Source organism: Corvus moneduloides, chromosome 7, assembly GCF_009650955.1.
Source record: "Corvus moneduloides isolate bCorMon1 chromosome 7, bCorMon1.pri, whole genome shotgun sequence".
NCBI classification, from domain to species: Eukaryota; Metazoa; Chordata; class Aves; order Passeriformes; family Corvidae; genus Corvus; species Corvus moneduloides.
The window spans coordinates 30,013,253-30,038,051 of record NC_045482.1 but is presented as its reverse complement, the minus strand read 5'-3'; the positions used below and the strand labels follow the sequence as shown (position 1 = coordinate 30,038,051).

The window sequence follows — 24,799 nt, the reverse complement described above, 5'->3', positions numbered from 1 at the left end:
ATGAACATGCATGTTTTTAAGAGACAAGGGGCATAGCTGGAACAAGCTGGAACAGGAGGGATTCAAACTGAATGTAGGGAAAAATTCTTCCACCAAGAGAATGGTAAGGCACTGGAATAGGTTGCTCAGGGAGGTTGGTATCTCTGTCTATGGAGATTTCAAATCCCACCAGATAATGCCCTGAGTTGCATGATCTGATTTCATATCTGACTTGGCTTCAAAGCAGAAGATTGGACTATAGTCCTTCTGAAATGATCCTCGTTCCCAGTTAAGATTCATAACATCAAGTAATGATCTCTCCTGAGATCATGTCAGAAGTGTATACAAGGTAGCAGGATAAGTTGTAAGTTTTCACTTTCCCTCATTGTTTTATAAACAGGAAGAATAAAAATGACATAAGTAAACTGATTTTCAAGAGTGGGGATTTCCAGATGTCACCTTATGCTGAATACCCGAAGAATCCCCGGGCACAGGAGTGGGGCAGAGAGACCATCGAGATGCAGGAGAATGGAAGCACCAAGAACCTGTTGCAGATGACAGATGTGTATTATTCGGTATCTATCCATAGCTTAACTTTTAAACCTTTGTGCCTCACACAGGAAAGGGATATTCCTTTTTTTTATGGAAGAGCAGATCTCTTTCCTGCAAGATAAAAGGGCAAAGCAAATCTCTTCCTTAAACAGCAAGGCAGCAGGAGTCCTATGGGCTCTAGCTATTAGCTGTGGTGAATATCACAGACATGTCATTAGAGAGAATGCTTAGGAAATGTCTAGGAATGTTTTGGAAAAAATGCCCAAAAAGCCCAATGCTAGAGTAGAGATGGACAGTTAAAGTTTCTGGACAGACTGCTAGGGTTCCCTGTAGGCAATTTTCTCCTGTCTACCCTCCCTGATGAAGTGGAAGGTTGAAACCTTTACCTGGGGAACTTAGCCCCAAAACAGGAAGATGCTGGTCACTGAGGACCCCTCTTTTCTTCCATTCCTTCCCTCCCTAGGGTACGTAAGGAGCATCCCTTCAGCTCTGAGGGAATAAGGGGTAATAAGCTGTGTAGGGCACAGAAAGACAGAAGCACAAGACTTTGTCATGGCTGGTACCATCTGCTAATGTCTGTATCCAGAGCTGTGGTGCTGCTGTATCATCTGTCACTCATTTTCAGCAACATATACTCTTAAGGTCTGTGTGGGTTACTCATGTGAGTGAAGGTTGCAGGATTTCACCCAAATCACACATTCTGGACTCCTTGCTTTCCAGAGCAGAGAACAGAGAGCATTACTATTTTCTTGGCTTATATTTTAAGTTTTCCAGTAAGCAAATTTACTGGGTTCTACAGCATGGAGGCAAATAATCTTCCTTCATGCTTCAACTAAGAATGAGATATTTGAAAATGAAAATGCATTTCCTATTTTTTTTTAAGGCTCTTATTATACTAGAGAGGGAAACATTTTAGCAAGCAGTAGGTGATGAGGGCTTTGAATGGATGTGCTCTGTAACAGATCAGACCAAGTGGCTTCATGTTATTCACTGGGTGAAAGGATTGTACAGTCTTGATCTTAGACATCAATGTTCCTCCATCAAGTGTCCCCAGGAGATTTACTTAGTTACAAGAAGGGAAGAGAAAGGAAGGTCAGATTGTCTTGTATTTGACATGTAATTCAAGGGCCTGTGTTGGGAGAGGAGGTACCTATGGGAAATGGGGAGAGAAGTGCTCCCAGGTAATGCTCAAAGCAGGAGACTAACTCTGATTTTCTAGAATTGTTTCCTTTAAGGATGTGTACCGGTTTGGCCAAATTTAGAAATATATCCTCTGAGAGAAGGCACAACCACCCCTCCCCCACCAGGTTCGGGAAAAAAAAATTTCTGGGCATAGGCAGCGATATGGGATACACATCATAACGTCACTCCAAGACAGGATGGCTCTGGGACGATATCCTTTTCATGAGAGTTGTTTCAATACCTGAGCTCAGCAGTAGGTTGTTTTTTTTTTAATTAAAAATTAACTGTGTACCTAGTCTGCACTTGATAGTTAGGTAAACTTCAAGTCTGTTCATTGGCCAGATGTCAAAATTAGATTTCATCATAACAATCCCTTTGGGCAATACAGCAAAGATCATCCTAGATTATTAGATCATTAGAGATCACATTGTTCCTTCTAGCTACTGAACTAACAGCAAGGAAATGTGGTAAGGCTGTGCCTGAAGGAGGATTTGAGTGTGTGAATAAGACCCTTTTTATTTAATTTTTTTGCTAATACAGCCAACTGGACTGAGAAATCCTGAACTGGAAAGAAATGGACTTTATCCTCCCTACACTGGTTTGCCTGGATCTCGACATTCATGCATCTACCCTGGACAATACAATCCATCCTTCATTAGTGATGAAACCAGAAGAAGAGACTATTTTTAGCAGAGAGTGGGGAGGGAGTGGAAGATTGACACAGTTGTGTGGCCCTTAATCCCCAGGTACAATCTGTCTCCTGGGTAGTTCAGGCCACATCAATCTTACTCTTCCCATTTAATAGGAAGGACTTTGAACTTCATGCAGAGCATTGCTGCCCTGAGGGACGGTCACAGTTGCTGAGCATCAGAGAGGAGGAGGAAGAGGAGGGAATGGCTCAAGAAGCACATCACTAAAAAACCCAGAGGGAAGCTGACACATGTACTCCATATTCGTTCTTCACTCTTCGCGCTACATGGCAAGCACGGATCAGTACAGGCAGATGAACTGTGCCCAGCACTCTGCATTGAATACCACTAGGGAGTGTCTTGTTTACAGATCTCACTTACTGTTGACTGTGCTTGTCTTCCTAGCCAGCCTTCATGCAAAGATTCACTGTGCGACTGCTTTTGGTAGGGCAAGTTTGCCCACTCCCTTTTACACCGCTGCATTGCTGTCTGCTCCCTGCCTGACAGGGAAGCTGGCTTGTCTTCTGGCCCTCACCTTCTTACTGGTAAAAGTTCTCCAGATGTCTGGGTCCTTGCTGAAGCCCAGTGTCTGGCAATATTGGCTGAATTAATGGACTGATTTTCTCCAAGGAGTGCGGGAAGGTTAGTCACACCACTGCAATTTTAACTGAAAAGAAGCACTGTTGTGCTGCTTTGCAAACCTTCTGTATCTAGGGAATGTTGTTGTTTTGTCAAGCGGTGTTGTTCAGAAGTGATGCCACTACATGCCATCATGGTGGTTCCATATGGGATCCTTTGGGGCTCTGTTTCCCTGCAAGGATTTAAATGCCTGTGGAAACAGCAATACAATATTAAATAATTAATCACAGGGAAGAAAAAGATGAGCTGTGAATTCAGAATGCTCTTTATGAGGAATCTGTGAAGGAGCAATAATGCTGTAGCCTTGGCTGGGCAGAGGAACCTGAATTCTGGGCACTGAAGGTGGAACATTGTGTTTTCAAAACTTCACAGTCCACCTTGAGCTCTGAAGGAGCCGTGGAGGCTTTCAGTGCATTGCAAAAAGAGGGTTCACTGCAGTCAGTTGCATTTAAGGAAGTGAAAAACATGATGCTTGCAATCCTAGCATAGCAAAGATCACTTACATTGAAGTGTTTTTCTTTCTTCCATCCTGGTTTCGAGTGATTCAGACCAGGCAAGTTTCCTCACCCAGGTGTGTTCGTTCATATTAGCAGAAGCTGAAGAATGTAAGTTGTTGCGTTTCTCACCATAGCTCAGATGGAAACTCATGGACTGTATTCTGACCTAAACTGGGTGTTGAAAGAGATTCACTAATCACAGAACCCTAGAATGGGTTGGGTTGGAAGGGATTTTACAGATCATCTTGTTCCAACCCCTCTGCCATAAGCGGGGACACCTTCCGCTAGACCAGGTTGCTTGAAGCCCCATCCAAGCTGGCTTTGAACACTTGCAAGGATTGGGTAACTTCTCTGGGCAATCTGTTTCAGTGCCTCACCACTCTCATAATGAAGAATTTCTTCCTTATAACTAATCTAAATCTACCTTCTTCGCTTTAAAATCATTTTCCCTTGTCCTATCCCTACATGCCCTTGTAAAAAGTCCCTCTCCAGCTTTCCTATAGGCCTCTTTAATTACTGTAAAGTGCTCTAAGGTCTCCCTGGAGCCTACTCTTCTCCAGGCTGAACAGCCCCAACTTTCTCAGACTGTGTTCATAGGAGAGGTGCTCCAGCCTCTGATCATCTTTGTGGCCTCCTCTGGACTTGTTTCTTCTTATGAGAATGCTGAACACAGCACTGCAGGTGGGAACTCAGGAGAGCAGAGCAGGGGGAGAGAATCCCCTCCCGACACTGGTTCTGGTGCAGCCCCGGACACAATTGGCTCTCTGGGCTGTGAGAGCACATTGCTGGGTCGTGCTGAGCTTCTCGTCAACCAACACCCCAAGTCCTTCTCCTCAGGGCTACTTTCTATTCTCCAACAGCCCACATTTGTGCTTGGGATTGCCCTGACTCATGCAGGAAATATAATGAAATATAATGAAGTATATTTACCGCTTATCTTTACTGCACTGTTAATCTGAGTCACCCAAACCTTGTTTAGATACGAGGTCCAGATGCAGTTTCTCCTCTTGAATGTGGCTGTGCTTTTAATTCAAGATGGCTGCTTGTATGAGGATAACGAATAGCACAATTCCTTAGTCACTAACCCACCATATCTGCAGTGTGTACATAAGCTGATATTCCCTTCTTCCCCACCATGCTTTAAAAGGCACAGTGCCTACAAGTAAGTTCATTAGGTAGCTCGGCTTGCTGAAGCACTGAGGATCACAGGGTGCATCCCTGAAGTGCCTAACCCCACGTAAGGGCAGCAGTTCGGATGCTCATGTGTTGTGTGGCTGCTCACTGGAGGCAAACCTGGGGTGATGATGAGGACCCCCCCATCAGGGAGCAGGTACTTGCATCCTACAGATGGTGTGAGTTCCCAGATCCTCTCACAGCTCTTTAAAGGCTGTGGTGTTCCCAGAGGTCAGTAACAGGTACTCAGAGGAAAGGGAGATAGCAACAGGCAATTATTGCTGTGTTGGCTTAGAGGTTTCTGGTTCCTGCTCAGAGTTGCTTCTGATACTGCCTGGGGCAGTATTCTTTGCACTTACATGAACTTTTGGTGACAATGCATGCAGCTTCATGCCTGCCTGATCCATAATCAGCCTTGCAGCTGGTAGTACATAGCTGATCTCAGCCACAGGGGAAAAGAAATGGATGCTTATGGGAAGTACAGCTGCCTGAGGAAAAGGAAAGCTCTACTTACAGTATCCAAAATATTATAACAGGTAAAGCACAAGAATTAGCTGTTCCCTGCCACAGTGATCAGAGTTTGCAGTCCACAAATGAGGTTCTTCTCCGTTTTGTTAGCAGCTGATCTCTTAATTGCACAGGATTCATTGGCTGATGAGAACTAAGGAATTTTCTGTGCTGTGGGATCCTTCAGACAGGAGATTGGCAGAGTTTTTTCTGTGTGGGTGAGTTGCCTCTGTTTTTGAGAGTGCCCAGGACAGAAAGGTCTGCCTTTGCCATGGTATGGAGCAGAGTTTTGTCTTTGTTACAAAAAAAAAAAAAAAAAAAAAAAAAGGAAGTTGCAATTCATGCTAAATCTAAATCCAAAGCCTATAGACAAGCACTGGACTTTGTCCCTTTTTAATAAAGCACCTTGTGATAAAGGAGGTGTCCCAGCAATTACGACAATCCTGTGATATAAGCACGTGCCAGCATTTCCTCAGATAGGGAAGCATTTAGGCCCATGCTTACAGGCAAAGATGTTTAATTGCTTGGTTAGTTCAAAGACTAGGAGATGAACCTCTATGTGTCAAGTACAAAGGACAAAGTGTGACATACCAACTCAAAACTGCAGATCAGTCCTTCTGTACAAAGAGTACATGAACAAAACTTTTGGTCTATATCTCCCAGCACATTGCAAATTGCAAGGGATTTGAGTGTAATTGAGATAGGACTATTTCTAATTGAGAACACAAAAAAGTTTGCAAGTAATTAATTTTAATATCTTAATGGTCTTCAAATTCTTCTTAAAGTATATCTGGGGAGAAAGAGTCTCAATAAATCCAGCAAGGTTTTTTGAGTGAGGACTGCAAAACTTGGACTTTTCTGAAACAGAGAGTGTTATTGCACTGAAATTTTCTCTCTGCCATAGGAGGTAAACACTGGGGCATTTCTTTTGAGGGTTTATCCATTGCAGCCTAACCTTCTATTTAGCTTGGGTGAGAAAGGAGTCACAGAGCCAATGCACAGTCCACAGCAGGAGGAGGAAGAGGGTCTCTCCTGACCTGCCACACCTTCTCTGGGCATCCTAGGAGGCCCTGCCCAGCAGGCAAGAGAGGGTTTAGGCAGGAGGAGTCAGCAGCCAGATGAGTGCAGGTGCTTTCCCCTACAGTGATCCAGGAAGCTTTTGTGAAAGTGACAGAGGCAGCCTGGGGGAATTCAGCCCCTGGCTCTCCACCAGCCCAGCTGCAACATGTGTTGCAGTGCTTCTGTCTTCAGCCAGGCACCACCCGCTCCCAGCTCTGCCAGGACAGAAGGGGTGGGTGCAGTGCACTGTATTGTGTCACAGTTTATGGTTATTTTACTGCAGGTGTTCACTGCCTCACCCCAGCAGTATGGACTCGCCCAGCCACAGCGGGGATGTGGCCTGTCTCAGTGCAGGTTGTCTCTGTGTACAGCTGCCACCAGGATCCTCTCTGTGTGTGCTGTAAACAAAGCACCCTCTGGCAGTGCAGTGGGGCTTGTTACTCCTCTTGGGTATAAAAAAGGTCTCTGTGTCCTCAAGCCCACTTTCAAAATCAGATGCTTCTCTGTTCACTACCTAACTTCCTGTAGGATGTCTAAATACATGCAGCTTATTTCTCATCTCTCTTTTAGATTACTTCTAGCTACCCCAAATTAAAAATTTTGAGCACACTGGATGTTTTTCACAAGGGGAATCACTCTCCACTATCCAAGAGAATAAGAGGGAAGTGGCATGTTTTTGGTATGGAAGATGCAAGTGGTTCAGCCAGATGTGGGGAAAGGAAGAAAAACTACACCAACACCGCTCATAAATCTGCTATTGCTCCTGGCTTCTGTGGAAAGTGAGGGGAGCAGTCAGCAAGGGCCCATGGGCAGTAGTGTGGGTGTATTTTTAATTAAAGTTGGGAAAAAGATGCTAATTCTGTTGCTTGACACGAAAAGTTGTGAGAGGCATGTGTTTGCTGCTATAGTGCTCTCCCAGTTACACTGACAAAACCCCTTACCCACAAAAATACCCCTGACAGTCAGCATAGGAGAGGCAGTTCCAGTGAACTGATCAGCAAAATGCAGATTTGAGGGATTTTTCAAAAGGCATCTTGAACATACCGTCTTCCTTTGTCCTGCCGCTTGCCCTGGCCAGTCCTTCCAGCTGCACTGGGAAAATCAGGGTAGTTTTTTCATACTGTTGAAACCTCACAGCACTGAATTGGGCTACAAGTGGAAAAAGAGGGCCAGGTTGATGCCCTTGTGCCCCACATTGAAAGCGTTAGGTTTTATAGCAGCAATGAATCTCATTGCTCTTGTGGCATTTCCCAGAAGACCCACTGGCACAGTCATGTACGGAGTTACTGCTCGTGAACAGCCTCATCAAAGTTATCTGCCTCTCCACTGAAGGGTAGTAAAAGGCTTTAAAAATAACAATAAATTGCAGTTAGAGAGAGGTATTTGTCACTGTGAAATTGTTTGTGCCGATACTTGTACAGGTTGTTTGCTGGGACCTGAGTGAGCACAGAGCGGGTTTGGACACTGCTGCAGATAGACCAAGTGCTTTCCCGAGACTTGTCTCTGATGCTGGTCAATGGCCATATCCATTCCAAATCCAGCTGGACTTTTCATTCCCTCATAGTAATCTTTAGCTTTCTTCCTTAAATTAACAAGAACGGATGCATTTTAGTTAAATGCTCTTCCTATACTGACTAATGTTTTTTCCTCTTTACACACAAAGGATGTAATCCAGCATCCATTACAGTGACTGGGGTAACTCTCCCATGGACTGTAACGAAGTTTTCTTTTCAGGCCTGAATTACTCCACCACCAGGGTCATCTGCATGTAGCACATACTTTCCCATGGCTCTGTGTGCCTATTTCTGTGATACTGTTCCTGCCTTTCTGTGTTGTGTCTATTTTTTTTTTTTTTTTTAAAGCATACTTGTTACTGTAGCAGGACGTGTATTATGTGAGAATGAACAAAACAGCTTCAAGGTCTGAAACAGCTTCCTGGGAAGAGAATGAATGTGAATTTTGTGTAGTTCTTTTACTGGTCAGCCAGCCTGTTTCCTATCGTGTAGTATCTAGGGATGTGGAGATGCTTCCTGCAGTCACACGTATCAGCTGCTCTGCAGATCACTCCTACTTGTCCCTTTAGAAATGAAACAAGATCTCCTAATTTCAGAAGGGGTATGTCCTATGTGCTTGTAAGAGTTTGGGACCTTTTCAATGTGAATTTAGTTCTTCATTCCCTTGAACTGTGGAAATTGAAAAGCAGGAGAGAAATCCATGAAGGGGTAAGAAATACCAAAATAAAAAAAAAAAAAAAAAAAGAAGAAGAATATGCTTACTTATTTTGTAGAAGTGTGACTTCAGTACTGTGAGGTCATGTGTGGGATGACATCTCTTCTGTGTCTAGTCTGTGTTGCATAATATCCTTGTTGAGGGAACACCTAGAGAGGGAACACCTAGAGAGGGTACCTGATGTTCCTCCAAAGTGGTATTTAAATGCTAAATCACTCAGTCTCTGTTTCAGTGAAATGCTAGAAGGGACGGGAGTCTTACTTGGGTTAATGACTGCAACAGGCAGCCCCCAGGTCTGCAAAATCCTGTATGGCAAAGTCCTGTGGAATACAGTAAACACTGATCACTTCTCTTGAATACGGCTACAGAATTCACTGGACATAAAACGTCTCCAATAAAATCTGCTAGGATGGGTTTATTTTAAAGAAAAAAATACAAAAAAGCATCAACAGAATAAATACTTAATATCTTCCTTTTTAAAAAGAAATTTTGTTAAGCTTAGTTATTTGCTTTAAACCCCATTAAATTTTACAGGACTTTCTCCTAGCAGAAGGTCAAACTTGGTGTGTAAAATCATAATGATTTATTTGAGCAGCTTTCACAATTGCAGTAGTAAAGCTCACCTTTTGTGACCCCTCTTTCAAAAGGTAAATTTTCAGCATTTGTTTGTGCTTCTTTACAACCTGAATGTAGACCTGCTTTATGTTCTTGACATTGCTTCATTTGCTTCCCTCTATCTCTGAATGTTTGCTTCCAAGTCTCTGAGGTTCTGAGGATGTTTTCCAAACCAGTATTATTTAAAGTTGTATCATATTTTCAGCCTCCACTAATTATACAGTACTGTAGTAGCAAAATATAATTTTTAAGGATTGGATTATTTTTATACCTGCATCCAACATTATTAAATCTGGCGTTCTAGTCAGTATTATAAAAAGATCAATAAAACAATGAATATTACTATGGCCCTGCTTTTTTATTGTCTTTAGTTTTGCCTGTAAAGAGAAACATATGCAATTTCTAGGTGGTTTTAATTCTTACTATAAAGCTAATCCAGAAAATAAGAAATTGCATAGTTCTTTTGTTCTTCTGATGGTGCTTCCTGATGGAATAACTAACTTGAAAAAGAAAGAGGAAATGGGTATGTTCTGTTAGTTGTGCCAAACGAAATTCTGCTCAGCTGAAACACAAATTGTGTTATGATACATTTATCTTGGTGGCACCACGGAACTCATTATAATTTTAATTTTTCCTCAGTTTAATTTTTGCTGGAACTGTTGAAGTTGTGTGTTTATGTGAGTGAATGCATGTTGGAGGGGAGGAAAACCTCAGGAGAGGTGGGTGCAGCAGGGCTGTTTGCAAGGGCGAAGGACCGGACCTGACCACAGTGAGATCAGTCCTGTCCCAGTAAAAGCCACAAGAGACAGTGAAGAATACACAGCTGAGTGTTCCTCAAAGGAAGAAGGAGGTCACCTTGAACCCAGATGAACACCAAGTTCAACTCAGGCTGCTGAGAAAAGGCATGATGTGGAAGAGCATCTGGAGCAATGGCAGGTAGGTTCATTTGGGGCAATTTTTTCCTATATTGCTCCAGAGCAGTACAACTGTGACAGCAGTCAGATGGGACTAAGGTGGGATTCTGGTCTATCAAAAGTTAGGTGGCCAGTTTGAACACACCATGTGGCTCCCCCAGTAGCCATGAAAAGAGACAAGCATTCATAGAGGGCAGCTCACCCCATGGTAAGAGATCACTCACCACGACTACTTCAGGTTATTCTTTCTGTGTGATGTTGGTATCTTTTAGGAAACTGGCAGTGTAAAAGGATAGGTCACAACATTTCCATGGGACTAAGTAAAAGGTCTTTGGACTTATGGACAAGCACATGATTTAACAGTCCTGCCCACTTCAGATTTGTATACCAGTGCCTCTGAGACCACTGAATGCATCCATAGTGTGTGCCCTCAACCATCTTGGGAACCACCTGAAAAGAAGTTAAAGAGCATCTGCTTCCCCTGATTATATGTGAATCTGTATCTATCTAAAGATTTGATTTCGGCTTTCTGAAGTTGGTTTTTTTTTTACTTTTAGCTAATTAAAACAAATATTTCTACTTATATATGTCATAAATAGTGGATGAACCAAATTTACATGGAATAGCAATACGTATAGGAATCTAGTAAGGAGCAGGACTGCAGAATGAGCAGGAAAAAAGTATTGAGCTGATGCACAGAAAGAGCTGTAAAAGACACTTTCCTACTTTAATGTATGTCTTCTGACAGCATGACTGCCTCTTGATTACATGCAACTTACATAATGAGGCTACACTGGACTATGCCCTTTCTAATAGATAAATAAAGCCCTTTACCTTTGATACTTTTTTTCCTGCCATAAACAAGTATCGCCAACAGAGCAAATACTCTTACTAAACATAGCATATTTTTTATTCCATAATAATTATTCAGTATTCTTGATTGTCACATCTGAGTTTTGACAGACAGCAGTTTGATTTTACAGCCTCTGTAAAGTTACTGAGTTATTTCTGCAAAGAAAGTTCTCTCCGTAGTTCCTTGCAGGAACTGTGTGAGTATGTCTGGACTAACAGTCAACTTCTTATTGTCTAGATCTGTGCTTAATGACTTAATTAGTAATTGCACCAGAGCTGCTAGTTCACTGGTATCAGTTCTCCTATTTTGGTAATTCTCTGTGTCTGTTCTCCTAAACCACCATATCTCTATAACTAATTCCCCACAAATCATCAAGCAATGGGGCACATAGAGCCTGTCATCCTCCTTCCTGGAGAGAGCATGTTGTGACCACCAGTGTGTCACAAAAAGTACAGGGAAGGGCAAGCAGAGATGAAAAGTTCTGGTCTGTGAAGATGTATGTCTGTTCAGTGCATTATTTCCTGGAAAAACTGGGGCCTTTTGCATTGCAAATGACTCACACTGCCAAAACTGTCGTTGTAATAAACATAAACAACCAGGTAGGAATGGAAGTAAAGTTTAAAAATAGAGCTAATACACCAGCTCCTGATGTGCATTCACTGTAGAGAACAGTTCCAATGTGCAGGACTGCACAATCAACCAGTAGTCTCTAGTTTAGGCAGCAGAGCTGCACCATTGACACCTGCTGAAGACCTGGCCCTCATTTTCAATAGTGCCCTGAGAAGTTCTTTTGGTCCCACACTTCTGCTTCACAGCCAACAGGGAGATTTTAAGACCTGGGTTAATCTAGCTGCACCTTGAGGCAGCACTGGAAAATCGGGATGTATCATGAAGACTGAAGAGTGTTAAGTCTGGGAGATGGACATTGCCAGCGGATGGGTGGTGTACAGCTCTGCCAAACACCCTCCCACAGCCAGGTTTGTCCTCCTCTCCACACCCATTCCCACCTGAAGCACGTGCTGGGGTCTGGGGCTCACAGCACTGAAATACATTATTCTAATGAGACTTTGGGATTAATTTTTGGATGTCCCCTGAAGCTGGGAGGGTGGTGGAGGCTGGACACCGCCCAAGCAGGGAGGCACATGGGGACAAATATTTCCCAGGCATTTCCTTCTCTTATTTTGTCAGCTCCATGGCAAAGCAGTTTTAAGGAGGGGCCTGGAGGAATTGAATGATCAGGGATGGGCAATGGGAGGATCACAGAAGGGAGAAGCAGCAGGGCAGGAGCTGAATCCAGCATAGCCTGAAGGGGCAGACAGAGTGAGAGGGGGGCTGCTAGAGGGTCACTGTGAGGACTAGGGGTAATTGTGGGGAGCAGGTTGCACTGGAGGGGCTTTGGGGATGGAGGGAAAAAGGAAGGCACAGGCAAAACACCCCACATTTCAGGCTTAGCATCCTGAGCAAGTTTGCAGAGGGACCAAGGCCGTTCATTCCCTGTGCCAGCAGAGAAGCACACAACCAGTTTTGCTGTCTGTAAGCCTGCAGTATTTCCTGGTTCAGTGCAAGTTAAAAGTTTAGGACAGCCCTAAGTTCAGGAATGAATTGAGTAATACTTCTGGTCTCTCTCACCCTCCTTCATTCAAGGACAGCCACTCTCTCAATATAGGAGATTACCCAAGACTACAGTTCTTGTTCTTAAAACAGAAGATCAAACAAAAGCAGATGAAGGGAGAGGCATTCACCACACTGAACTGTTACTTGGCATTCAGAAATGTGTTCATAACCTGCCTATGTTGCTGGCAGGGGAGTCTGCCAGAAGACACCAGCTCCATAGCCATTAGAAGTGGTACTGCAGGGGATACACTGATGGGTTTCTCATCCTTCTTGTCTGTGTCTGATAATGATGAGATAACCTGTGTTTACTTCAGAGAAAGACTTTACTGGCAGTTGTGGCAGGATACAGAGTCACTCAGACCTTCAAAATGAGAGAAATTATGCCTTTGCCAGAAAAGGAGCTACTGGGAATCCCTGTGGCCCAGCTGATCTCAAGCAGTGCATTTTACTGGAGCACAAAGCAGAACAAACACTAGAGAACTTGGAGATGGCAGGCAGCCAAAAATAAGAGACTTCGGGATAACCAAATCCTGCCCACAGCAACCTTTTTTCCCATCTTGGGATTGTCTCTCACTGGCCATTTTCAGAAGCTTCCTGGAACGCAATGTTAAAAAGTCTCAGTCTCCAACCTATTTTCTCTGCATCACAGCAGTGTTACCTGCTTCACAGCCTTCTGGGCCTTTTGTCATTTCTAGCTCTGCTGCAGGCTCCGGCCTGACCATCCGTGGTTACAAATTCCCCAGCAGGAATAGGCTTCCTCTTAAGAAAGGAAGGCTGCCACTCGGATAAAGACAAACACCTGCTGGCTGTCCTGCCTGCTCCTCCTTCTCTTGGCCCACTGCTTTAGTAAGCCCACAACACGGATAAGAGGGCAGCAAACAAAACAGCCATGGTCACTGCCAGAAGGGCCAGGGTCAGTCCTGGTTCTTTGATGTCAAAGATGCAGGTGTTTTCTGGTTCTTTTTACCCTGTTAAGCAGTAAGAAGTGCTTTGGCATAAGATTTTGCTTATAAGAAAAAAATAATTGGAGTTTGAGAAATGAAGCTCATCTGTACTGGTAATTTATTGCAAGGGAAGTGAGCATGTGGATCCCAGGTACTCTTTTCCAAGTGCATAATTATCATGTCTTGGGATGGGGTCACCTCTTCCACTTTAAGAACAGATTATACTGCACCCTTCATTTAATTTGCACGGAAGGTGTTGATATGGAAAGCTGGCAGAGGATAGCTGGTGTGCTGTCAGTTCCCATGTCAGCTCACTTAGCAGTAGCTTCCTTGTGTCAACATATCTCAAATATTTATGACTTAAAGGAAAAACTTTGCAGGTCCAGAAATCTCTTCCCAGCCCAAGGAGGAAGAAAAACACTGCTTGAATTTATCATTTGCCACCTGCCACCATGACGTCAGCTCAGGGCTGAGCTCTTTACCTGTGGCTGGGACCTTAAATGAGCTGACGCCAGAAGAGAAAGGCACTTTCCCTTAGGCTTAGCAGCAAGTGGCAGCAGCAACAGGAGCGGCAATGAGGCGTTCTGTGTTCCTCGCTGTGTGGCTCAGCCTGGTGTTGAGCCTTTTGAAAGGTAAGAAACACTATCTTCTGTTTTGTGATTTATCAAGGCAGCTATTGTGTGGCAGTGAATGGATTTTCTAGTACTTTCAGCAGCTGTTGAGAAGTCAGTTGTGATACAAAATTCAGCATGTCTAGATTTTGATTAATTAATGATGAAAGATGTCAATGCAAGCCAACGGCTTTCCTTGTTCACAGAACAATGGAAAATCACTGGTGCTTATGATTAACATAATTCAGCCTATTCCAAGAGCAGTTTTCAGGACTTTCATATTAAACCCAGGTAATTCAAGCTCTTTTACAGTCACAACAAAAGGTGCAACCATTCCACCCCAGTATCCTTTTGGCCAGAGGCTCCTTAACCAACCAGTCTGGAAAGCAGCTCCACCTGAGCTGGCTCACAGAGCTTTTGTTCCTTCCTGTTGAAATAAATTAATGGAAACATCACCACCAGCTTTCAAGAGGATTGTGCCATAGTCTATTCAAACTAAAGGTGTCATTCCTTAAGCCACTTAGTATGTTTTCTGACATTGTGCCAAAGTTGGTAGTCATGGGCCAGAGCCTATGGCCAAACTTGCTTTTCCCTGATACTCAGTGAGAGGTATGAGGGGGTGAAGACATTAGCAGAAACATCTATACGAAGAGTTTTGTGGCAGCTTGAAGATGTGAGAGGACAGGAACTCCTGTCTCTAATAGAGCTAATACAAAGATAAAATTGCAGAGATATCAGCCAAATTAAGACCTGTTAAGCTTGTGACTGGTGACAGATGGTTGTGGGTCTCTGTTGACTACTGTAAGTGAATATATTGTATTTCCATCTATATCCACAGTATGCTACAGACCAATTTGCAGCTGTAAATCATAAGCATAGAAGTCTTCAAGACTGTCAGTTGGTTGGTTTTCTGATTGGAGGCTTGTAGGTAACAGCAAGATGTGAAAAATCTTGAGCCAAGAGCTACTGAAAGCAATACCAGTTTTTCACTTGACCAGACTTTGCATCAGGATAGGTCTGCCCAGAAACCATTTTCATTCTAAGCAAACACTGTAAAAGCTTTGCAGGATGTGTCCATTTGAATAGTACTGGCAAAGGCCCTGCCCTGCTCAGCAGCCTGATGTCTCTGCTATTGTACAACCTTGGTGGTGACATCCATTTCTTTATCACTGTAGTAATGCCCAAGCCCATTAACACATCCTGTTTCCTTACACACAAGGTTAGGTCTAGGAACACAGAGCCATAAATTAGCCACCTTTGCTCAGGTTGCCTTTGTCAAGCCCACCCACAAGGTTCAATTGCAGCTCATGCACTGCTGTCACCACAGATGCTGTTCTTCCTGAGTCCAAAGGGTACTCCTGGACAATTGTTAGCCAGAGCCTCCCAGCTGTAGCAGTTGTTCTAAAAAAAGCACTAGCTCTGTAACAGGCTGTTGTTCCAAGATCCATTGCCTGTGGCCAGCAGAGATTCATATTACCATGGTTATAGGAAAAATACGCATTTACACTGATTGGGGAACAAATAATGCTGTTTATAGAACTAAATGACCAGTGGAGGCAGGAGATCTGGCAGGGAACTGGCACAATTGCTCATGTTTCCCCTTCACCTAGAGGAGGCTAATGGATTACTTGTCTTTTGCATGTGCCTTTTCTATGTGAGATACACTGACCATTAGAAAAAAAGTGTAGAAGATTTTGCTCACTTTGGATATCCTAGAGCTCTATAAAGCTCTAGGAAAGTGGGGTCTATTTTTCAAATGTCTGCTGAGACATGCAGAGTCTGATAGTGACATGGATTTTAGCCACAAATATATTAGACTCTTACCTGTCTGCTATTAATGCTTTAGATTAAATTATGATTGCAGCAGCTTTAACTCAGAGTAAATAAGTTTATTCCTAACTCATTAATTAATAATTATTATAATTAATAATTAACTAATTCAGATTAAAGTTAGATTACATGATCCAAACTAGCCGTTTGTCAGTATCAAAAATTTAACAGCAAAGCTAGTTTATTATTTCCTCTTCTTACATCTAGGAAAAAACAAAACAAACAAAAAAATCCCTCAAACTTGAACTCAATCTTTATATCAAGAGTTGAGAATGACAAAGGTTAAATAAAGCAAAACCCAACAACATAAAAATAAAATATTTTGGAGGAGTAAATGCAATAAAAAAGGCTGAAACCAAGGTGCGAGGAAGTATTTTCGTGAATTAATTGGTATCAGCCAGGTTTCTCTTTATTCAGAAATAATCATGACAAAGAAGGAATAGAAAGAGAAAAAATGATGTCAATTGTCATAAATGCATAGAAGTGTAGTCTAGGGAAAGAGGGTCTTAATACGGCTGATGATAATATAGCAGCAGAAGCATTCCTGGAACAGAAATAGTCTGCTGTCAATGTCCACATGAATTTGTTGCAGCACAGCAGTGTGTGTTAGCAAAGGCAGTCATTCTTCCACTGCTCTGGAAGAGTAGAGAGGGAGTTTTAAATGATGCTCCAGTAGTGCTGAGCCCAGGGGCTGTGTGCTCGTGGATAGGATGCCTCAGAGCCTGCCCTGGCAGCCAGTGTGGCAGGGAGAAATGTGTGTGCCTACAACTCAGAGTAAGTCACCGGGAGGAGAAAGGCAGGGAGGGCACAACCCTGCTGCTGGTAAGGAGGAGGAGTGCAAGAGCAAGGTGTGAGAGAAGGATTATGAGAGAAAAATAACACTGATGGCTCACAAAGCCTGGGGACAGACAAAGGGCAGGGTAAGGCTGCCCAGAGGTGTGGCTGCTCAGCCACACACAGGTGCCCCCACACTTATCTGCTCATAAATTGTCCTGCATGCAAAGGATTCTCCAGTGCTGACATCTCTCTTTTTTTCCCTTATTCAGAAACCGCTGTCACATCATCTGAAAACACAACCGTGTCGACAACGACAAAACCTGCAGGTAAGGGGCAGAGCCCTCAGGTTTCCCCTTCTGTGGACAGCTTGGAGTAACCAAGTCCCAGGGAACACTACAGATACCCAAGCACAGAGGTGTTTCCCTGCCAGGGTTTCCTTGAATTCTTCTCCCATGGGAGGCAAAGGTTTCCAGGTCATGGCTGTGAATAACTTCCACTCTTCCCTCTTCCCATGCTGGTCTTTGTTGTAAAGAGGATGTGTTGGGGAAGATTTGAGGTTGCTCTGTTTTCTTTGGTGTCTTTGACACCTGAACCAGTTTGGGATACAAGAAGATCCATGCAAAGAGGTGCCCAAGGCAAGCACATTACTGAGCCCTGCAGGGAGTTGTTCCTAAGGTTGTTGGAGCATGGGCAGGGAGGGATCTGAGGCGCCACTCAGCATGGAGGGCCCAGGGGCCATGGCCGGGGACCACAGAGCAGATCCTCCTCCAGCTTGAGACTGGGGAGCCCCATCCAGGAGGGTCAAAGCTCCTGCTGGCATCACCCTGAGGAGGGGCAGCCTACCCAGCCCCTCCGTTCTTCCTCCACAGTGGGCTTGCACGAGCACATCCCTCCTGCCAGCACTCACTTCCCATCACGATTGCCCAGCATTGTGAAAGACCGTGTGCCTCTGACTTTCACCCAAATGATCCTGGGCAGAAGACCACTGTGTGTGGGGGAGTGGAGATGTGCAGGCTGTCCACAGTCTGATGGGCCTGGGTACTGCTGATGATAATATAGCAGCAGAAGCATTCCTGGAGCGGAAATAGTCTGCTGTCAATGTCCACATGAATTTGTTGCAGCACAGCAGTGTGTGTTAGCAAAGGCAGTCATTCTTCCACTGCTCTGGAAGAGTAGAGAGGGAGTTTTAAATGATGCTCCAGTAGTGCTGAGCCCAGGGGCTGTGTGCTCGTGGATGGGATGCCTCAGAGCCTGCCCTGGCAGCCAGTGCGGCAGGGAGAAATGTGTGTGCCTACAACTCAGAGTAAGTCACTGGGAGGAGAAAGGCAGGGAGGGCACAACCCTGCTGCTGGTAAGGAGGAGGTGTGCAAGAGCAGGGTGTGAGAGAAGGATTATGAGAGAAAAAATAACACTGATGGCACACGAGGCCTGGGGACAGACAAAAGGCAGGGTAAAGCTGCCCAGAGGTGTGGCTGCTCAGCCACACACAGGTGCCCCCACACTTATCTGCTCATAAATTGTCCTGCATGCAAAGGATTCTCCAGTGCTGACATCTCTCTTCTTTTCCCTTCATCAGAAACCACTGCTACAACATCTGCTACCACTCCCGTGTCAGCAACGACAAACACTGCAGGTAAGGGGCAGAGCCCTCAGGTTTCCCATTCTGGGGACAGTCCTCAGGAGCTCTGCAGTCCCCGCCGAGGTTTCCCCAAGTTCCTCTCCCAGGAGAGACAAAGGTGCCCAGATCAAGGCTGTGAATACCCTCCACAAGTCCCTCTTCCCCTGCTGGTCTTTGCTGCAAGGAGGAAGCATTGGGGAAGAGTTGAGGAGGCTGCTCTTTTTATGCTCGGTGCCTTTGCCTCCTGTGCCAGGCCTGGTTACAAGAGGATCCACGCAAAGGGAAGCCCAGGGCTAATCCTGTGACCAGGCCCTGCAGGGAGTTGTGCCCCAGGCTTTTGGAGCATGGGTGGGGAGGGAGGTGGGCCACACCCCAGCAGGGGGCAGGGCCCAGGGGCCATGGCCAGGGGGCAGAGAGCAGATCCTACCTGTCCTCCAGTCCCAGCTTGAGACTGGGGAGCCCCATCCGGGAGGGTCTGAGCTCCTGCTGGCATCACCCTGAGGAGGGGCAGCCCAACCAGTCCCTCCGTTCTTCCTCCACAGTGGGCTTGCACGAGCACATCCCTCCTGCCAGCACTCACTTCCCATCACGATTGCCCAGCATTGTGAAAGACCGTGTGCCTCTGACTTTCACCCAAATGATCCTGGGCAGAAGACCACAGTGTGTGGGGGAGTGGAGATGTGCAGGCTGTCCACAGTCTGATGGGCCTGGGGACTGCTGATGATAATATAGCAGCAGAAGCATTCCTGGAGCAGAAATAGTCTGCTGTCAATGTCCACATGAATTTGTTGCAGCACAGCAGTGTGTGTTAGCAAAGGCAGTCATTCTTCCACTGCTCCGGAAGAGTAGAGAGGGAGTTTTAAATGATGCTCCAGTAGTGCTGAGCCCAGGGGCTGTGTGCTCGTGGATGGGATGCCTCAGAGCCTGCCCTGGCAGCCAGTGTGGCAGGGAGAAATGTGTGTGCCTACAGCTCAGAGTAAGTCACTGGGAGGAGAAAGGCAGGGAGGGCACAACCCTGCTGCTGGTAAGGAGGAGGAGTGCAAGAGCAGGGTGTGAGAGAAGGATTATGAGAGAAAAAATAACACTGATGGCACACGAGGCTTGGGGACAGACAAAAGGCAGGGTAAGGCTGCCCAGAGGTGTGGCTGCTCAGCCACACACAGGTCCCCCCACACTTATCTGCTCATAACTTGTCCTGCATGCAAAGGATTCTCCAGTGCTGACATCTCTCTTTTTTTCCCTTCATCAAAAGCCACTGGTACAACAACTGCTAACACTCCCGTGTCGACAACGACAAACACTGCAGGTAAGGGGCAGCGCCCTCAGGTTTCCCTTTCTGTGGACAGCTTGGAGTAACCAAGTCCCAGGGAACACTACAGATACCCAAGCACAGAGGCATTTCCCTGCCAGGGTTTCCTTGAATTCTTTTCCCATGGGAGGCAAAGGTTTCCAGGTCATGGCTGTGAATAACTTCCACTCTTCCCTCTTCCCATGCTGGTCTTTGTTGTAAAGAGGATGTGTTGGGGAAGATTTGAGGTTGCTCTGTTTTCTTTGGTGTCTTTGACACCTGAACCAGTTTGGGATACAAGAAGATCCATGCAAAGAGGTGCCCAAGGCAAGCACATTACTGAGCCCTGCAGGGAGTTGTTCCTAAGGTTGTTGGAGCATGGGCAGGGAGGGATCTGAGGCGCCACTCAGCATGGAGGGCCCAGGGGCCATGGCCGGGGACCACAGAGCAGATCCTCCTCCAGCTTGAGACTGGGGAGCCCCATCCAGGAGGGTCAAAGCTCCTGCTGGCATCACCCTGAGGAGGGGCAGCCCAACCAGTCCCTCCGTTCTTCCTCCACAGTGGGCTTGCACGAGCACATCCCTCCTGCCAGGACCCACTTCCCATCACGATTGCCCAGCATTGTGAAAGACCGTGTGCCTCTGACTTTCACCCAAATGATCCTGGGCAGAAGACCACAGTGTGTGGGGGAGTGGAGATGTGCAGGCTGTCCACAGTCTGATGGGCCTGGGGACTGCTGATGATCATGTAGTAGCAGAAGCATTCCTGGAGCAGAAATAGTCTGCTGTCAATGTCCACATGAATTTGTTGCAGCACAGCAGTGTGTGTTAGCAAAGGCAGTCATTCTTCCACTGCTCTGGAAGAGTAGAGAGAGAGTTTTAAATGATGCTCCAGTAGTGCTGAGCCCAGGGGCTGTGTGCTCGTGGATGGGATGCCTCAGAGCCTGCCCTGGCAGCCAGTGTGGCAGGGAGAAATGTGTGTGCCTACAACTCAGAGTAAGTCACTGGGAGGAGAAAGGCAGGGAGGGCACAACCCTGCTGCTGGTAAGGAGGAGGTGTGCAAGAGCAGGGTGTGAGAGAAGGATTATGAGAGAAAAAATAACACTGATGGCACACGAGGCCTGGGGACAGACAAAAGGCAGGGTAAAGCTGCCCAGAGGTGTGGCTGCTCAGCCACACACAGGTGCCCCCACACTTATCTGCTCATAAATTGTCCTGCATGCAAAGGATTCTCCAGTGCTGACATCTCTCTTCTTTTCCCTTCATCAGAAACCACTGCTACAACATCTGCTACCACTCCCGTGTCAGCAACGACAAACACTGCAGGTAAGGGGCAGAGCCCTCAGGTTTCTCATTCTGGGGACAGTCCTCAGGAGCTCTGCAGTCCCCGCCGAGGTTTCCCCAAGTTCCTCTCCCAGGAGAGACAAAGGTGCCCAGATCAAGGCTGTGAATACCCTCCACAAGTCCCTCTTCCCCTGCTGGTCTTTGCTGCAAGGAGGAAGCATTGGGGAAGAGTTGAGGAGGCTGCTCTTTTTATGCTCGGTGCCTTTGCCTCCTGTGCCAGGCCTGGTTACAAGAGGATCCACGCAAAGGGAAGCCCAGGGCTAATCCTGTGACCAGGCCCTGCAGGGAGTTGTGCCCCAGGCTTTTGGAGCATGGGTGGGGAGGGAGGTGGGCCACACCCCAGCAGGGGGCAGGGCCCAGGGGCCATGGCCAGGGGGCAGAGAGCAGATCCTACCTGTCCTCCAGTCCCAGTTTGAGACTGGGGAGCCCCATCCAGGAGGGTCTGAGCTCCTGCTGGCATCACCCTGAGGAGGGGCAGCCCAACCAGCCCCTCCGTTCTTCCTCCACAGTGGGCTTGCATGAGCACATCCCTCCTGCCAGCACTCGCTTCCCATCACGATTGCCCAGCATTGTGAAAGACCGTGTGCCTCTGACTTTCACCCAAATGATCCTGGGCAGAAGACCACAGTGTGTGGGGGAGTGGAGATGTGCAGGCTGTCCACAGTCTGATGGGCCTGGGGACTGCTGATGATAATATAGCAGCAGAAGCATTCCTGGAGCAGAAATAGTCTGCTGTCAATGTCCACATGAATTTGTTGCAGCACAGCAGTGTGTGTTAGCAAAGGCAGTCATTCTTCCACTGCTCTGGAAGAGTAGAGAGGGAGTTTTAAATGATGCTCCAGTAGTGCTGAGCCCAGGGGCTGTGTGCTCGTGGATGGGATGCCTCAGAGCCTGCCCTGGCAGCCAGTGTGGCAGGGAGAAATGTGTGTGCCTACAACTCAGAGTAAGTCACCGGGAGGAGAAAGGCAGGGAGGGCACAACCCTGCTGCTGGTAAGGAGGAGGAGTGCAAGAGCAGGGTGTGAGAGAAGGCTTATGAGAGAAAAAATAACACTGATGGCACATGAGGCTTGGGGACAGACAAAAGGCAGGGTAAGGCTGCCCAGAGGTGTGGCTGCTCAGCCACACACAGGTCCCCCCACACTTATCTGCTCATAAATTGTCCTGCATGCAAAGGATTCTCCAGTGCTGACATCTCTCTTTTTTTCCCTTCATCAAAAGCCACTGGTACAACAACTGCTAACACTCCCGTGTCGACAACGACAAACACTGCAGGTAAGGGGCAGCGCCCTCAGGTTTCCCTTTCTGTGGACAGCTTGGAGTAACCAAGTCCCAGGGAACACTACAGATACCCAAGCACAGAGGCATTTCCCTGCCAGGGTTTCCTTGAATTCTTTTCCCATGGGAGGCAAAGGTTTCCAGGTCATGGCTGTGAATAACTTCCACTCTTCCCTCTTCCCATGCTGGTCTTTGTTGTAAAGAGGATGTGTTGGGGAAGATTTGAGGTTGCTCTGTTTTCTTTGGTGTCTTTGACACCTGAACCAGTTTGGGATACAAGAAGATCCATGCAAAGAGGTGCCCAAGGCAAGCACATTACTGAGCCCTGCAGGGAGTTGTTCCTAAGGTTGTTGGAGCATGGGCAGGGAGGGATCTGAGGCGCCACTCAGCATGGAGGGCCCAGGGGCCATGGCCGGGGACCACAGAGCAGATCCTCCTTGTTGTCCTCCAGGCCCAGCTTGAGACTGGGGAGCCCCATCCAGGAGGGTCAAAGCTCCTGCTGGCATCACCCTGAGGAGGGGCAGCCCAACCAGTCCCTCCGTTCTTCCTCCACAGTGGGCTTGCATGAGCACATCCCTCCTGCCAGGACCCACTTCCCATCACGATTGCCCGGCATTGTGAAAGACCGTGTGCCTCTGACTTTCACCCAAATGATCCTGGGCAGAAGACCACAATGTGTGGGGGAGTGGAGATGTGCAGGCTGTCCACAGTCTGATGGGCCTGGGGACTGCTGATGATAATATAGCAGCAGAAGCATTCCTGGAGTGGAAATAGTCTGCTGTCAATGTCCACATGAATTTGTTGCAGCACAGCAGTGTGTGTTAGCAAAGGCAGTCATTCTTCCACTGCTCTGGAAGAGTAGAGAGGGAGTTTTAAATGATGCTCCAGTAGTGCTGAGCCCAGGGGCTGTGTGCTCGTGGATAGGATGCCTCAGAGCCTACCCTGGCAGCCAGTGCGGCAGGGAGAAATGTGTGTGCCTACAGCTCAGAGTAAGTCACCGGGAGGAGAAAGGCAGGGAGGGCACAACCCTGCTGCTGGTAAGGAGGAGGTGTGCAAGAGCAGGGTGTGAGAGAAGGATTATGAGAGAAAAAATAACACTGATGGCACACGAGGCTTGGGGACAGACAAAAGGCAGGGTAAGGCTGCCCAGAGGTGTGGCTGCTCAGCCACACACAGGTGCCCCCACACTTATCTGCTCATAACTTGTCCTGCATGCAAAGGATTCTCCAGTGCTGACATCTCTCTTCTTTTCCCTTCATCAGAAACCACTGGTACAACATCTTCTACCACTCCCGTGTCGGCAACGACAAAACCTGCAGGTAAGGGGCAGAGCCCTCAGGTTTCCCATTCTGGGGACAGTCCTCAGGAGCTCTGCAGTCCCCGCAGAGTTTTCCCCAAGTTCCTCTCCCAGGAGAGACAAAGGTGCCCAGATCAAGGCTGTGAATACCCTCCACAAGTCCCTCTTCCCCTGCTGTCTTTGCTGCAAGGAGGAAGCATTGGGGAAGAGTTGAGGAGGCTGCTCTTTTTATGCTCGGTGCCTTTGCCTTCTGTGCCAGGCCTGGATACAAGAGGATCCATGCAAAGGGAAGCCCAGGGCTAATCCTATAACAGAGGTCCTGCAGGGAGTTTTGCCTGTGGTTGCTTTTGGACTATGGGCAGGGAGGGATCTGAGGCACAACTCAGCATGGAGGGGCCTGGGACCACAGAGCAGATCCTCCTTGTTGTCCTCCAGTTCCAACTTGATGCTTAGAGCCCCATCCAGGAAGGTCAAAGCGCCTGCTGGCATCACCCTGAGGAGGGGCAGCCCAACCAGTCCCTCCGTTCTTCCTCCACAGTGGGCTTGCACGAGCACATCCCTCCTGCCAGGACCCACTTCCCATCACGATTGCCCAGCATTGTGAAAGACCGTGTGCCTCTGACTTTCACCCAAATGATCCTGGGCAGAAGACCACAGTGTGTGGGGGAGTGGAGATGTGCAGGCTGTCCACAGTCTGATGGCACCCCTGAGGTGCTCTGGCTGCTGTCCCCGACTGTGTGCTGCCTTGGGCACGTGACGGGATATTTGCTGCGCAGAGACACATATGTGCCTGTGGCTGAGACAGCTGTAGCCAGGAGCACAGCTGTGCTGGGGGCAATATGCTGCCTCTGTGGATGTGTGCTCAAGTCCTGGGCGTTGGGGACAAGGGGTCATGGACACGTCAGATGACACAGGCATCTCAGCCAGGGAGAGCCTAGAGGCTGGGCAGGGGTGCTCAGAGCTTTGACTGCTCAACCCCACAAGGATCCACCACACTTACCTGCTCAGAGGTTGTTTTGCACTCACAGAGTTCCCCAAGGCTTTTCCAGCACAGTGGTAAGCAGTGCTGTCATGTCTCTTCTTTTCCCTTCATCTGAAAATGGTACTGTAAATGCAACGGCTCCTGGCACAACAGTGACACCAACCTCAGAAGCTTCAAGCAAGGAGCAAAAAATGCTCAGGCAGCATTTTCTAGGGACAGCTTTGAGTAACCAAGTCCCAGGGAGCTCTGTAGCCCCCTCAGATATGGAGTTCCCCTGCCTTGCTGCAAGTTCTTCTTCCAGAGGAGACTAAGCTGCCCAGATCGTTGCCAT

At 47.0% G+C, this 24,799-nt stretch overlaps 2 protein-coding genes across 7 annotated transcripts in view; both read left to right on the top strand.

Moving 5' to 3' along the window:
• HEG1 (heart development protein with EGF like domains 1) overlaps window positions 1-3,009 on the top strand; it is a 46,257-nt gene extending 43,248 nt beyond the window's left edge. For both annotated transcript variants that reach the window (XM_032113908.1, XM_032113907.1), the window contains 2 exons: window positions 380-554; window positions 2,254-3,009. In XM_032113908.1, coding sequence (XP_031969799.1) covers window positions 380-554; window positions 2,254-2,403 — 325 coding nt within the window. In that variant the 3' untranslated portion in view covers window positions 2,404-3,009. The remainder of the gene's footprint in view (window positions 1-379; window positions 555-2,253) is intronic.
• A 1,156-nt stretch (window positions 3,010-4,165) lies between these two features.
• Window positions 4,166-24,799, top strand: part of MUC13 (mucin 13, cell surface associated) — a 33,051-nt gene continuing 12,417 nt past the window's right edge. Inside the window, exons 1-6 of one of the 5 annotated variants that reach the window (XM_032113909.1) lie at window positions 4,166-14,078; window positions 18,241-18,297; window positions 19,535-19,588; window positions 20,839-20,895; window positions 22,133-22,186; window positions 23,452-23,508. In XM_032113909.1, coding sequence (XP_031969800.1) covers window positions 14,021-14,078; window positions 18,241-18,297; window positions 19,535-19,588; window positions 20,839-20,895; window positions 22,133-22,186; window positions 23,452-23,508 — 337 coding nt within the window. In that variant the 5' untranslated portion in view covers window positions 4,166-14,020. The remainder of the gene's footprint in view (window positions 14,079-18,240; window positions 18,298-19,534; window positions 19,589-20,838; window positions 20,896-22,132; window positions 22,187-23,451; window positions 23,509-24,799) is intronic. The other 4 variants (XM_032113911.1, XM_032113910.1, XM_032113913.1 and 1 more) reach the window with 4 other exon arrangements.